The sequence below is a fragment of the Colletotrichum costaricense genome (assembly GCF_030867565.1).
Source record: "Colletotrichum costaricense strain IMI 309622 chromosome Unknown Scaffold_10.1, whole genome shotgun sequence".
Classification (NCBI taxonomy): Eukaryota; Fungi; Ascomycota; class Sordariomycetes; order Glomerellales; family Glomerellaceae; genus Colletotrichum; species Colletotrichum costaricense.
This window is the reverse complement of record NW_026848239.1, coordinates 1142670-1155263: the sequence shown is the minus strand read 5'-3', so window position 1 is coordinate 1155263 and position 12594 is coordinate 1142670. Positions and strand designations below refer to the sequence as shown.

The window sequence follows — 12594 nt, the reverse complement described above, 5'->3', positions numbered from 1 at the left end:
CCACCTTTGCTATCTTCATGCCGTGTGACATTTAGTTAAGGTAAGTAGGTCAAGATAAGTATCTACCTATGGATCAAGGTCTGATAGACATATGAAAGGGGGAAAAGGAGCTTGGCCACTGGATGGGATTTCATCTCCTGGTGCTCATGCTGAAAGTCGAACACGGATACTCGTAGCCTATCGTTCAATAGGATGTGGATGTGCTGATTGGTAACCATGACCTGCTTAACCACCCAGTCAGTTTGCTGCTTCCTTTCGGAATTATTCATGAAGTAGATGAGGGTACAAAATATACAGTAGATGATATGAGATCCCGAGTACTCTAACTAGAGGCGGTTTCAACCCAAGTAGTCAACCCAAGGTACTAACTCGGCCTTCTCCTGCCCCCATCTCATTCTATTAGTCTTGGTGTAAGCCCGGTTTGGTGTTGTCAGTTAAGGATCAATTTCACTATCACTATCAAAGAATCAGGTGACCTTAAGCAAATCAAAAGCTTTGGGTACGCAATTAACAATTCAAGATTGCACTAGATGATGCTAAGTATCTACGTGATACTTCCACGAGACGATCGTCCAAGCGAAAGCATAGTCACCACCAGATTAATGATGGCGAGTAGTTTTTGTTTAAAATTCCAAACCTTGACAATCTGAGAAATGTCCAAGTCACTGCAACAGCTATGGTGCCGTAACAGAGATAGGTATGGCCCGTGGTGTACATGTATCCATTATATAGTTCCTACATGTACTAAAACACTATGGCAAATGAGCGGAAAGGAATGCCACCAGTACAACAGCCTATCTCCCGACTGAAAAAGCTCATCGACCATAACTCGTGACTGCAGTGTTGGCGAGGCAATCACGGCCTTTTACAGCGGAAACCGAAAATCTGCGAATGCAGAGACCGTCTCCTGCTACGACAGGCTCGTTTCTATCCTGCTGTTGAAGTAAGATAGGTTTTAGAAACAAAGGGGCTTCAGTTACCCAGCCTGCCCTTCCTCAATCCCAATCACGTGCCATGTCCTAAGAAGTAAATGCGAATATGTATTCTGATAGTGAATCTAATATGAGACCGAGAAAACTTATGATCATAGTCCTCCTCGAAATGGTTTGCAGATGACGTGTTCGGAAAGAAATCAATCGTGGTTGAATGACGCAACGTGTACAAGGGTTCCAGTGAGCGGCATGGTCTTTGCTGTAACCAGCATTCAGGCACATTGGGCTATTTCTGTCTGAAAACCTCAGATCAGCAACTTATTCCAAGAGCGCACGCAACCGAAATCACAAGATCACTCACCACTGATAGGCGTCTAGGGGCTCGAATTGTGTATACATTGTGCATCATCTAAGTGTAGGAAGGTCTATTAGTGAACAGTTGCTGGCTATGGAAGAAGTCTCTTATGCCTGGTAGGTTCACTCTTACATGCACATTGTATGAGCCACTTCCAAACTTGTCCCTCAGTAAAGAGGTCAGTTTCGCGGGGTTGATGCCTCTAGCAGAGATGTCCTGGGATGGGGGCTCTGCATTGTCGAAATCATCGTGGGCATTCAACACTACCATCGGTGCTGAGACATCACCCATGGCAAGTGTTTAGACAGATATTGATGGGAGCTGATCTCAAAGCGTAACTGAATGAGAATTAGGAAAGTTCGGAAAGTAGCCAGAAATTTCCAGCAGCTTTCAGCGAGAAGGCAGGGACTTGCGTGCTTGATATAGGGGTGTCGAAGTATGTCATCCTTGGGGACTGGTGCTAGACCAGCTCCGTCATGTTCCGCAGTCCTTTGACTGGACTTACGGAGGTGTTTGGTGAAGTGTAGGACCAAAATGCGAGATCGGTCCTTTCTCAGACCCGATCTGCCTTGGGAGGTTGAAACAGATAACAGGCGCCTTGGGTAATATTGTGGTGAATGGTTGGTGGAAACCAGGGTACACCAGCCAGCTCACTGCCGCGCAGACAAATCAGGCTAGACCAAGGAGTGACCTGTTTTACTTTTTCCACTTCAACCTCACAGGGCCACCATCTCACCGGGTCAGCAAGGCTCTGGGAAGGGTGGTTCAGCTGACAGCTTTAGAAGATCCGGTCAAGTTATTTCCAAGACAAGACGTCTCCTCCGAGACCTAGCCCACATGATGGGCTGCTCAATATGACAAGACATAAGACAGTGCCCCCAGCTCTTCTGGCCCCTCCAATGGTCGTATCTTCAAGGCCCTGAAACTATCATTCACATTCCCAATGATTTGAGAGGTGTCACCTTCATCTCTCACATTTCAACACAGCAACATGGACACAACAAAGAACGTCGGGTCCGCATCATCAAGTCCAGACTTACGGGAAATCAGCCGCAATGGACTTGATGCAACTTCGAACAAGTCTCGTCATTTCAAAGCATCAAAGTCTTCAACAATAGCGTCTTCTGTTTCTCCAACCATTCCTAGAACCACATTCAATGCCATCATTGATAATGGAGTAAAATGCAACAGCGCGATCGACTCCAATTCTTCGCAGCATGGCCTCCGAACTCAATCCGACTTTTTTTCGCCCTCAATTTTGGGAACACCACATCAAAAGCAGGAAATCCCATGTCTCTATGAAACTCCATCCGCCACTATAGAAGAGTTGACGCAAGGGGTCGGGCTTGGGATCCCAGATGGGCGTATGGTTCCTGCCATCATCAAAGCTGAGATTTCAGACCTGGTGAGACATGATCTCGAGATCGTTGCGGGTTTAATATACACTAATCATCTGCGACCTCAGGATATTCCCTACTATCCTGATCGTCACGATCCTAGTCCCACTCCAGGCGCTGCTCTGGCCCCAATCACTGGTAATGGCCTGCCACCGGAATCCGCTTTGCCTCCACCGGCCGTGCCCTTCGAACCCAGCGAAGTTATGGACCGCGGAGATCAGATGTATACAAAAGCGGTGAAAGAAGGACTGCTTCCTGTATCTCCAACACAAGAGGATCCTCTACTCGATTCTTTCGAAGATCGTCTATACATGTCTTTCAAGACCAACCCCCAGACTCATAGACAATTCCTACCCAAAGGACAACTGAACAGTCTCATACGCAAGCAACCTGTCATCCAAGAGCTCAAGAGGAAAGTTCCCGGGGTCCGAAGGAGTTCTTATGAGCGACTCGCAAGCACGATTTGTGATAACCACAATCCAGCAAAGGAAAATCCCAATCCACCAAGCAAGTCGTACCAAAAAGTCTTTGCTATACTAGTGTTGATTGATATGGTGCCATCTATTCAAGGCTTTATAGATGAGGGCATCTGCGATCAAGATCTTCCCCTTGTCAAAGCTGCCGAAAATGGCGGGCTTTTCGAACTTCGAGTCGAAGCAAGACGCAACTATCGATTGAAAACATTCTTGTCATGGACTAGAGTGAGCATCAGAAACTTCGAGGAGTACCAATGGACCATACTGCCGCCATTCTTCACCAAAGGTAAAAGAAAGAACGTCAAACACTATGTCCTTGCGCCTCATATTGTTCTTCCATTCACCTCGACCAGTAATCACGACGATATTGGAGCTGCTGAGATGCATGGGGGTGGCTTCAGTCGAGTTTTCAAAGCCGAGATTCACCCTGACCACCATGACTTCAGCAATTCAGCTTCAGAACCAAGTGTGAGTCCTCGAGCCCTCGCAACCAGAATCACCACGAACCTAAGGAGAAATATTGGTCTGACAGCCACAGGTGCGGCCAAACACTTTCGCAGTGAAATGTCTCAACTCGCCGAGTAAGGAATTGTTCCAAAAGGAAGTCCAAGTGTTGAAAAAGTTCAGCGGAGACTCGCATCCTCACTTGATCTCACTCTTAGCAACGTACGAGCAATCAGGACACTTCTACCTGATCTTCCCTTGGGCTGAGGCCGATTTGATGAAGTACTGGAAAGAGCTGAATCCACGGCCCATTTTAAGCTTCGGGGCAATATCTTGGATGGCAGAGCAATGTCAAGGCATCGCGGATGGCCTAGTACGGCTTCACCAATACGACTCCGACTTGCAAGAAAAGGCGTCCCAGTCCACTGGTCTTTTATTAACACCACTGGATGCTCTCAACAGAGACCACGAAAGCTCTAAGCGACGCTATGGCCGGCACGGAGATATAAAGCCTGAGAACATACTCTGGTTCCACGAAACATTGGAATCGATTGACCAAGGTATCTTGAGGCTCACTGACTTCGGTCTAGCCGAGTTACATAGCCGACTCAGTCGGTCGAACCAGCACGGAAGCCAGATGGCCAATTCTCCGACATATAGACCACCTGAATGCGACCTTCGTCGGCGTATCATCAGACAGTCGTGCGACATATGGTCACTTGGTTGTGTGTTTCTCGAGTTCATTACCTGGTCGCTCGGCGGCAAAGACTTGCTACTTGAGTTTGCCGAGCTACGATTTTCGCCAGATCCATGGTTATCAGGAATTGATTCGGATACCTTCTTCACAATCAATACTTCAGAAGCAAAAGATTCGTCAACGGCCTCGGTGAAGCCAGCTGTGGTCCGTGTAAGTCGTTGTCATTCCTTTGGCCATTGTGATCCCCATTTTGATCTAACATTTGACAAATGGTAGTTCGTGGACAGACTGCATTCTCACCCTGCCTGTAGCGAGTACCTGCACCATTTTTTGAATATGATTATGTTCGGAATGTTAGTGATTGAGTCGGAAGATCCGAGGAGTGGTGACAGACGTATTACCTGCATTGAGGTCCTACAAAGGCTGTCTATGTGGCGAGATATGTGTGTTGCGTCTTCAAGATTTTGTTCAGAGCCGGCTCAGAGACCTTTGGATGATCAAAGCTGGAACTCTCATTTCCCTCTGCGCTCTCCTCTCAGAGTGAGTCAATTGGAAGACCATGCCGGACATTCGAGTAGAGCCAAGGGCGGGGTCAAGGCCCATCAGAAGCGATCGGGCATAAGGAGAGGTTCTGGGCCCTGAGGATGTTCATAGTGCCGCACCTGTGGCCTGCCTGAAGAGATGATGATGTTACATCGCGAACCTCAGCCTTCTCCATGTTTAATCAGCCATGGTGGTTGCTCAGAAACAGGGCACCGTCTTTAGAGCTCGCAACCGAAGTGCTTGATTGAGCGGGGCAAAGATGTCGACTTCGAGGTATCAGCGCAATAGAAGAGATTGGACTTTTGGGGTGGCTCCGGCAGGCTGAGTGTCGATCCTCTCAGACTTCCCCGCCTGTAGTCTGTCTACACAGCAAAAGCTGCAGGACTCGGCGCCAACATCGAAATGAGGCACGTGGCGCGGTCATCACGCAGATACATCAACCAATAGATCGAATCCATCCCCCAGCTCGTGGAAGCATACTAGCCCATGTGCTGCAGGCTGCAATGCATGTCCTTGAAGCACGTCAATATTCCTTCTCAGAGCAGCAGGCTGGCAATGCACGGTTGCCTCTATGACATCGGCCAGTCGCTTGATAGGTCGCCTGTTTGACGCTCTAATGGCTGCTCAGCAGCCATGGCTTAGCTGCCTCAATGGCCCAGGGGTTTTCGAGAAGACAGTGAGACCATTGGCTTACCTCTTTCGCCAATGCGACCATGCCCGTCAACACCTCCCACGTATGAGAGCTTTCTTATTAATTGGTGGATGGGATCACAATGGCGACTTGCTTCATGGGACTTGATATCCCTTGCTATCCCCATCCCATCCTGTCTGGTTCAGCTCAACCCTCGCTCATCTTCGATTTCGTTGCTTTGACCTTCTCATTCCTATGTCGCAGAATGTCTCGTGACAACACTGTGAATGAGGAGCCTATGGTCTCCCTCGGCGATAAACTCTGCCAACGCTTCGAGAAAAGCAAGTTCGATGAACGGGAACCATCGTTCTTACCAGAAGGGTGCATCGAGGACCTTATAACCGAACATGCTATTTCCCGTGAGCTATTCGACCTATTCGAAGATGAAGCCCCGCCAACCCCAGAAAAGGCTTTGATTCGTTTCGTTCATGAGAAAGCGAAGAAAGTCTTTGCAATAGTTGTCTGTTGCGGAACTAGCGGAACGGAGCTCCTAACAACGATTAAGTTCTTCAAGACGAATGGTTTCAAAGATAGCGATCTACCTATTAAGAAGCCAGGCACGCCTGTCCAGGGCTGTTCCTCATGGACCTTCCCATTCCCATTTGACCGAATGCAAGATAGAGGCATTCGAAGGATTTGGAATGGATTCAAAATCGAAGGGTTCTACAACAAACAATGGTGCTTTCTGGCCCCTGTCTTCTCCAAAACGAAATTCCAGCACCATCTCTCCCCAGATTGTGTCTTTCCATTTACCTGGGTCAACAACATTGTCAAAGGGGGAATGTTTAGCCAGGTGCACGAAGTAGACATTCATCCTCAACACCAAGAACACCCAGAATTTACAGTAAGAACACCAACTTGAATGCAAACTTCATGAGGTGAAAGTAAGCTTACAGAATTTTCAGGTGGATGGCCAGCGGGCCCACGTCGCCATCAAAGAGATCCTTGTCAACAACGATCGACGTGACGAAATCGAGAAGAATTACGAAGATGAGCGGAAGGCATTGTCTGAGATCACTGACCTTCGACACAAGCACATCATCCAACGTATTGCGGCTATCACGCGGGGAGAAAGACGATACTTCATGTTTCAGTGGGCCGACGGAGGGAATTTGAGGGAGTTCTGGAAAGAGAAAACCCGGCCTGTTCTTACACCTGTTCTAGTGAAGGAAACGGTCACACAACTCCTGGGGCTCGCCGATGCTTTGCATGCCTTGCACAACTACAAGAATCAAGGCAACTACCGACATGGAGACTTGAAGCCGGAAAATATCCTCCGCTTCAGGAACGAAACAGTTGTCGGGATACTCAAAATCGCGGACATGGGCCTAGCAAAGCATCATAACGATAACACGGCAGTGCGTAAAAAGGCGACCAGTGCAAAGTACGGGACAGTCCGCTACGAACCGCCCGAAGTTGTCACCAATCGTCTTGACAAGGCAAGATCCAGGCTCTACGACATTTGGTCCATGGGCTGTATCATGCTAGAATGCATCATATGGCTGCTATATGGCTGCGAAGCATTAGACAAGTTCGACGACAGTCTCAGCAACGATGGCTATGATTGCAGTTTCTTCAAGATCAGGGAGATCGACGGAGCCCGCGTCGCAGAAGTCCATCCTGTGGTAGTGCTTTGGATGGACTCCATGGCTAATGACCGTCAGTGCTGCAGAGATTCTGCGATTGGCGATCTACTCAACCTCGTTAGGAGCCGATTGCTTGTCGTTCCATTACTGATGCAAGCACCGACAAGGATTCTCAATGGAGCTCAGACAACGACATTCATCGAGAACCAACCGGACAGACGTATATCCGTGACCAGTGCCAGCCAAAACACACCCGAGAGTGGCCCCTATCGTGCTGACGCAGGAGCTATGCGGTCTGGACTCGATAACATCCTTCGAAAAGCGGATAACAACGAGACCTATCTCTCCATAGCCCAGGACCGTCGAAATATCAATGGTCCTCCTTCATTGACCATACCAAGATCGCAAATCACCAACTTGCTATCGCCTGGGGCGGCCGAAAAGCCTAGGGGAAATACCCCTTTCCTCGGTGCACTACAAGCACAACATGTATGTACAACATCAACATTTACATATTTCCACTGAAACTTCACAAGCTAAACCTTCCATAGTCTGTAGGTACTCGTGATCAACATCATCTTCGCAACACTAACCCTTGCATAACAGCATGACGTGAGTAGTTGATTGTGATACCTGGAGATGGCAGTAGAAGCTGACTTCAGATGTTGAGTATGTGAGTTGAGTACTCTGATTCCTTTGTTTAGAAAGTATGACATGACGCATTTCACTGACAGTTGTGAATAACCTGAAGGAGGTAAGTTGATTGAGTGTTCAATGTCATGTCGTTTTGAGACCAAATATGGTTTGACTAATGCACTTTGATTCGATGCAGCACGTAAGTTATTCCTGAACCCGATGTCCAAGCCCCTTCCCTCAACCCTGATCTACCACTAACCGCTAACTTGACTGGTGAAATAAGGCAGTAAGTTAGATTCTTCCTATCTGAGGTTCTCGGCTTATTCGTTAACTGCTCTCAGCTCAGCGATCACTGGCGTTTTAGTAGAGACAATGGCTTCGCCAAAATGTACATCACGAAAGCCATCAAGATTCCGAATCACCTATCGCTTCCCCGAGACCAAAATCTCTGTCGACATTGTGAGATGCTAGACATTCTGGCTACCGGGTTCTATTTGTCAGATACAGTCTCGGATGTACAGAATAGAGCCGGCGCATGTGGTTTCTGCAAGTTGCTTTTAGAAGCTTGTTTGACTTTCCAAAAAACAGGCCCTTTCCAATTGCATAGAGAAGGGTCTACTCTAAAAATCTCTGGGATTAATAATCCCATCTTGAGTATTATTCATGATCCAGGTTCGTGAAAAGTCTCTTTGCTTCATTGGTTTCGTCTATTTGATCGAGTGAATTAGCTTACAGTTGATGCCAGATCCAAGTTCGACCAAATACGACAGCATCGGACTTCAGACTGGTTTCCCGAGACTTGCACCAGGTGGTCATCAGTTGCACTTCGAAGTGCTACGACAGTGGCTCCAAAGCTGCGATCATGGTCTGGGCCATAGCGACTGTCTGCAAGCCACTGAAGTCAACCTTCCCACGCGGCTTCTTGAAGTCTCTGGTTCACAGATTCGTCTGTGGGAAACAAAAGGTGCTCGTGGAAGATACCTGGCGTTGTCCCATCCCTGGGGAGATCCCGCGAAACATCGACACTTCTGTACCTACATGAGCAATATTGAGAAGCACAAAAGGGGCATCGACTTTAAGGATTTACCTGCTACTTTCAAAGACGCCGTCACAACAACGAGAGAGCTTGGATTTCAGCATCTATGGATAGACTCGATCTGCATTATACAGGGGCCCGACGGAGACTTCAAAGAAGAGTCCAAACACATGGAAGACGTTTTCAGCTTTGCGTACTGCGTCATTGCGGCAAGTCGCGCTACTGGGCAAGATGATGGCTTTCTGGGACCACGACCCGACAGGAGATACGTCACTTTCAACCGAAACAACGGCGGTATTTATCATGTGTGCCAGCAAATTGACGACTTCGAGGGCGATGTGATAGAAGGAAAACTTTGCAAACGAGGATGGGTCCTACAGGAGCGAGCACTCGCGCACAGGACGATTTACTTCACCGAAAGACAAACGTATTGGGAGTGTGGTCAAGGGGTGCGCTGCGAGACGATGACAAAGCTGGATAAGTAAGTCAACCTGCTGTGCATGCCCGTATCTGACAAGACCTTGGCTCAAGCTGACACTTCACGTCTATAGCAATGTTGCCGCGTTCCTCGGTGATCCACGATTTCCCACAATCGCCATGAACTCGCCAAGAGGCGCCAAAATTCATCTTTACCAAGACTTATACAAGCAATACTCGCGTCTGCAGTTTTCTCGAAATGAAGACAGACCATTCGGTATAGCTGGTCTTGAAAAGAGACTCATCCAAAGCTTCAAGACTCACGGCGGCTATGGTGTCTTTGACGACGGCGGTGGATTACTACGGCGGAGCCTTCTTTGGCAGAGAGCATCTGATTCAGCCCTCGACAGGATCATCTTCCCTGCCGAAAGAGACCTTGAAGTCCCTACATGGTCCTGGATGGCCTACAAAGGAGGAATTGACTATCTGGAGCCTCCATTTGATGGCGTGGACTGGGAGAAGAGTGAGATCCAGTCGCCATGGGCTAACAAGTCGCCGGATGGGTTTTATCACACTTCGGACAAAAGCCTGGGAATCAGTCTCAGCGCTGTTGCTCGTGAGTTTTCTCAGCTCGACGGCCATCACTCGGCGAGCAAGCTCATCTTTGACAACCCGGCAAAAAGTGATGGCCAACTACCAAACGTGAGAGTGATTGTAGTGGGAAGGTCTAGAGACAAAACGCAAGATGTGCGGAGGTGTTTTGTTTTGCTAATCACCCCCAAGGCATTAAAGAGTGCTGGTGGATTGATGGTGTATGAACGAACTGGGGTGGGTTACATGCCTGACAATTGCATTTCGCAGAACGGCACACCAGTCAAGATACAGTAGCGGGAAGAGAATTGCATTATTATCTGACACTTTCGCTTTCAGCTTGAATAAATGACCACTTCTTTCCTCCACCCATGATTCCTCAAGATCCCTCAGAATACGTGTGGCTGTGCATCCGCGATCCAAGAGCGATGTTGGCCCCCACCGGGTTCCCACCGAGGGAGTGACCGTGGTGTGTCGGTGACTGCGGGGTAGCGGGGTACACACCGAAAACGAGCCGCACTTTGACTCGCAAAGGCAGGTGCACACCCTCACCCCGCCATTGACTCACGCTTTTCGGAACTTTTGCCCAGACAGCTCTGTGTCATCAAGCAATTCGAGTCACCACAAGAGGCGTATAGAAGACGAGTGACCAGCCGCCAAGACCCTGAAATCTTCTTCCGCTCGTCAATCGACACTCCACACCATCGACCGAGACCACGCGACACAATGGCATCCGCACCCGAAGCCCCGACCGCCGCCATCCCCGCCGAAGCTGTCGGGGACGCGCCCGCAGCCTCAGGAGGCCAGAAAGTCGACCCCTGGAACGTGTCTGGAGAAGTGGGTTTGCGAATAGTGCCGTATAAGTGAGAAGAGCATGTACTGACTCGAGGCAACAGGTCGGCACTGATGGCAAGGTTAAGGCCATTGACTACAAGGTAAGAATTGCAGCCCCCTCGTCAATGGAGAGCTCTAGCTGATCTTTGATTGCTGCACAGAAAATCGTCGACGAGTTCGGAACGAAGCTGATTGACGATGCCCTCCTCGAGCGCTTCGAGCGCGTGACTGGTCACAGACCTCACCATTTCCTTCGTCGCCAGATTGTCTTCTCCCACCGCGATCTCGACCTCATCCTCGACCGCGTCGAGAAGAAGCAGCCTTTCTTCATTTACACTGGTGCGTTGGCTTCAAGATGTCACAAAGTCTGAAGAACAACATAGGAAGCAGTATAGGCCAGGACGATGGCTGACAAGATTGTATTAAGGCCGTGGACCGAGTTCCGACAGCATGCACGTTGGTCATGCTATTCCTTTCCAGTTGACGAAGTGGTTGTCAGATGTGCTCGATGCGCCACTGGTGGTACGTTCTGCTTGGAGTTGCTTCTTTTGAAAAGTTAGTCGCTAATGCCAGCATAGATCATGATGACCGACGGTAAGAGAAAGCGCTAAAGAATTATCCCGGAGCTCCCTTTTGACTGGAAGGCATAGATGAGAAGTTCCTCTTCTCTGAGAAGAGAACGGTCGAGGAGGTTCAGCACTACACAAGAGAAAACGCCAAGGACATGTAAGACTTCCAGCATTATCCGCAAGTATGCGTCCTAACATTGTGCAGCATTGCAATTGGATTCAACCCCGAGAGGACCTTCATTTTCTCCGACTACGACTACATGGGCGGCAACTTCTACAAGTACGTTCCGAGCTGTACAAGGCAGAGTCGAGAACCAATGCTGACTTTCCCGTAGGAACGTCACGCGTGTGGCCAAGAGAATCACGCTGAACACAGCCAAGGCCGTCTTCGGCTTCGACGACAGTTCCAACATTGGCAAGGTTCACTTTGCCAGTATCCAAGCCAGCTCCTCCTTTGGCAACTCCTTCCCCCACATCTTTGGCGATGACGAGGCGAAGACTTCCCAGATTCCTTGCCTGATTCCTTGCGCCATTGACCAAGGTTTGTCTTTCCTGCCCAGTATAGCCATAAAAACGAGATGAGATTAACGTCAAGACAGATCCCTACTTCCGTGTGACAAGAGATTGTGCCGCCGGCCTGCGCTACGCCAAGCCCTCCCTCATTCACTCTCGTTTCCTTGATGCTCTTCAGGGGCCCGGCTCCAAAATGTCGGCGTCGATTGATTCAAGTGCCATCTTCTTGAACGACACACCCAAGCAGATCCAGAACAAGATGAACAAGTATGCCTTCAGCGGTGGCAAGGTTACTGCCGAGGAGCAGCGCGCTGAGGGAGCCGATCCGGATGGTAAGATCGCAGACCCAGAATGTGACTTTGTGTGCGTAGTAGCTAACACCAATATTCAGTCGACGTCAGCTACCAATACCTGCGCTTCTTCCTCGACGATGATGAGGAGCTGGCCAAGATCCGCGAGGACTACCGCACAGGGAAGATGCTCACCGGCGAGATCAAGAAGAGGTGTGCCGAGGAGCTGGCCAAGTACTGCACAGCCTTCCAGGAGAGGAGAGCCAAGGTGGACGAGGAGACTGTCAACCTCTTCTTCTCCCGCCGGCCGTTGTCCTGGGGCCTTGCCGAGAACCTCAAGTCCATCCCTATCCGCGAGGCCAACACCGATGGCCCCGCTGAGGGTGCCGACGGCAAGATGACGAAGAATCAGCTCAAGAAGCTGGAGAAGCAGCGCCAAATTGACGAGAAGAAGGCCGCCAAGGCAAAGGAAAAGGAGGCTGCCAAGGCTTCTGCATAGATGCTGAGAGATGAATAGGAAAAAGAATATACCCAAGATTTATTGCTTGCGAGGAATGCTTCAATTCTTAATGTAGCAGGCATTTTTT

At 49.2% G+C, this 12594-nt stretch overlaps 4 protein-coding genes across 4 annotated transcripts; 3 read left to right on the top strand and 1 right to left on the bottom strand.

Annotated features, from left to right (window-relative positions):
- Positions 1–1204: 1204 nt before the first annotated feature.
- CCOS01_09988 (uncharacterized protein) lies at positions 1205–1578 on the bottom strand (the record flags this gene model as incomplete). Its single annotated transcript, XM_060458145.1, has 3 exons — positions 1205–1228; positions 1294–1341; positions 1420–1578. The coding sequence occupies 3 exons, from the start codon at positions 1576–1578 to the stop codon at positions 1205–1207; spliced, it is 231 nt and encodes a 76-aa protein (XP_060311310.1).
- A 1075-nt stretch (positions 1579–2653) lies between these two features.
- Positions 2654–3745, top strand: CCOS01_09987 (uncharacterized protein; the record flags this gene model as incomplete). Its single annotated transcript, XM_060458144.1, has 2 exons — positions 2654–2692; positions 2753–3745. The coding sequence occupies 2 exons, from the start codon at positions 2654–2656 to the stop codon at positions 3743–3745; spliced, it is 1032 nt and encodes a 343-aa protein (XP_060311309.1).
- Positions 3746–5617: 1872 nt separating this feature from the next.
- Positions 5618–10098, top strand: CCOS01_09986 (TOL; the record flags this gene model as incomplete). Its single annotated transcript, XM_060458143.1, has 7 exons — positions 5618–6379; positions 6441–7610; positions 7728–7733; positions 7784–7790; positions 8503–9274; positions 9345–9912; positions 9994–10098. 7 exons carry the CDS (start codon positions 5618–5620, stop codon positions 10096–10098), a joined length of 3390 nt encoding a protein of 1129 aa, XP_060311308.1.
- Positions 10099–10527: 429 nt separating this feature from the next.
- Positions 10528–12506, top strand: CCOS01_09985 (tryptophanyl-tRNA synthetase; the record flags this gene model as incomplete). Its single annotated transcript, XM_060458142.1, has 10 exons — positions 10528–10638; positions 10698–10736; positions 10797–10974; positions 11063–11157; positions 11214–11229; positions 11286–11361; positions 11410–11484; positions 11540–11745; positions 11804–12049; positions 12109–12506. The coding sequence occupies 10 exons, from the start codon at positions 10528–10530 to the stop codon at positions 12504–12506; spliced, it is 1440 nt and encodes a 479-aa protein (XP_060311307.1).
- Between the last annotated feature and the right edge of the window lie 88 nt (positions 12507–12594).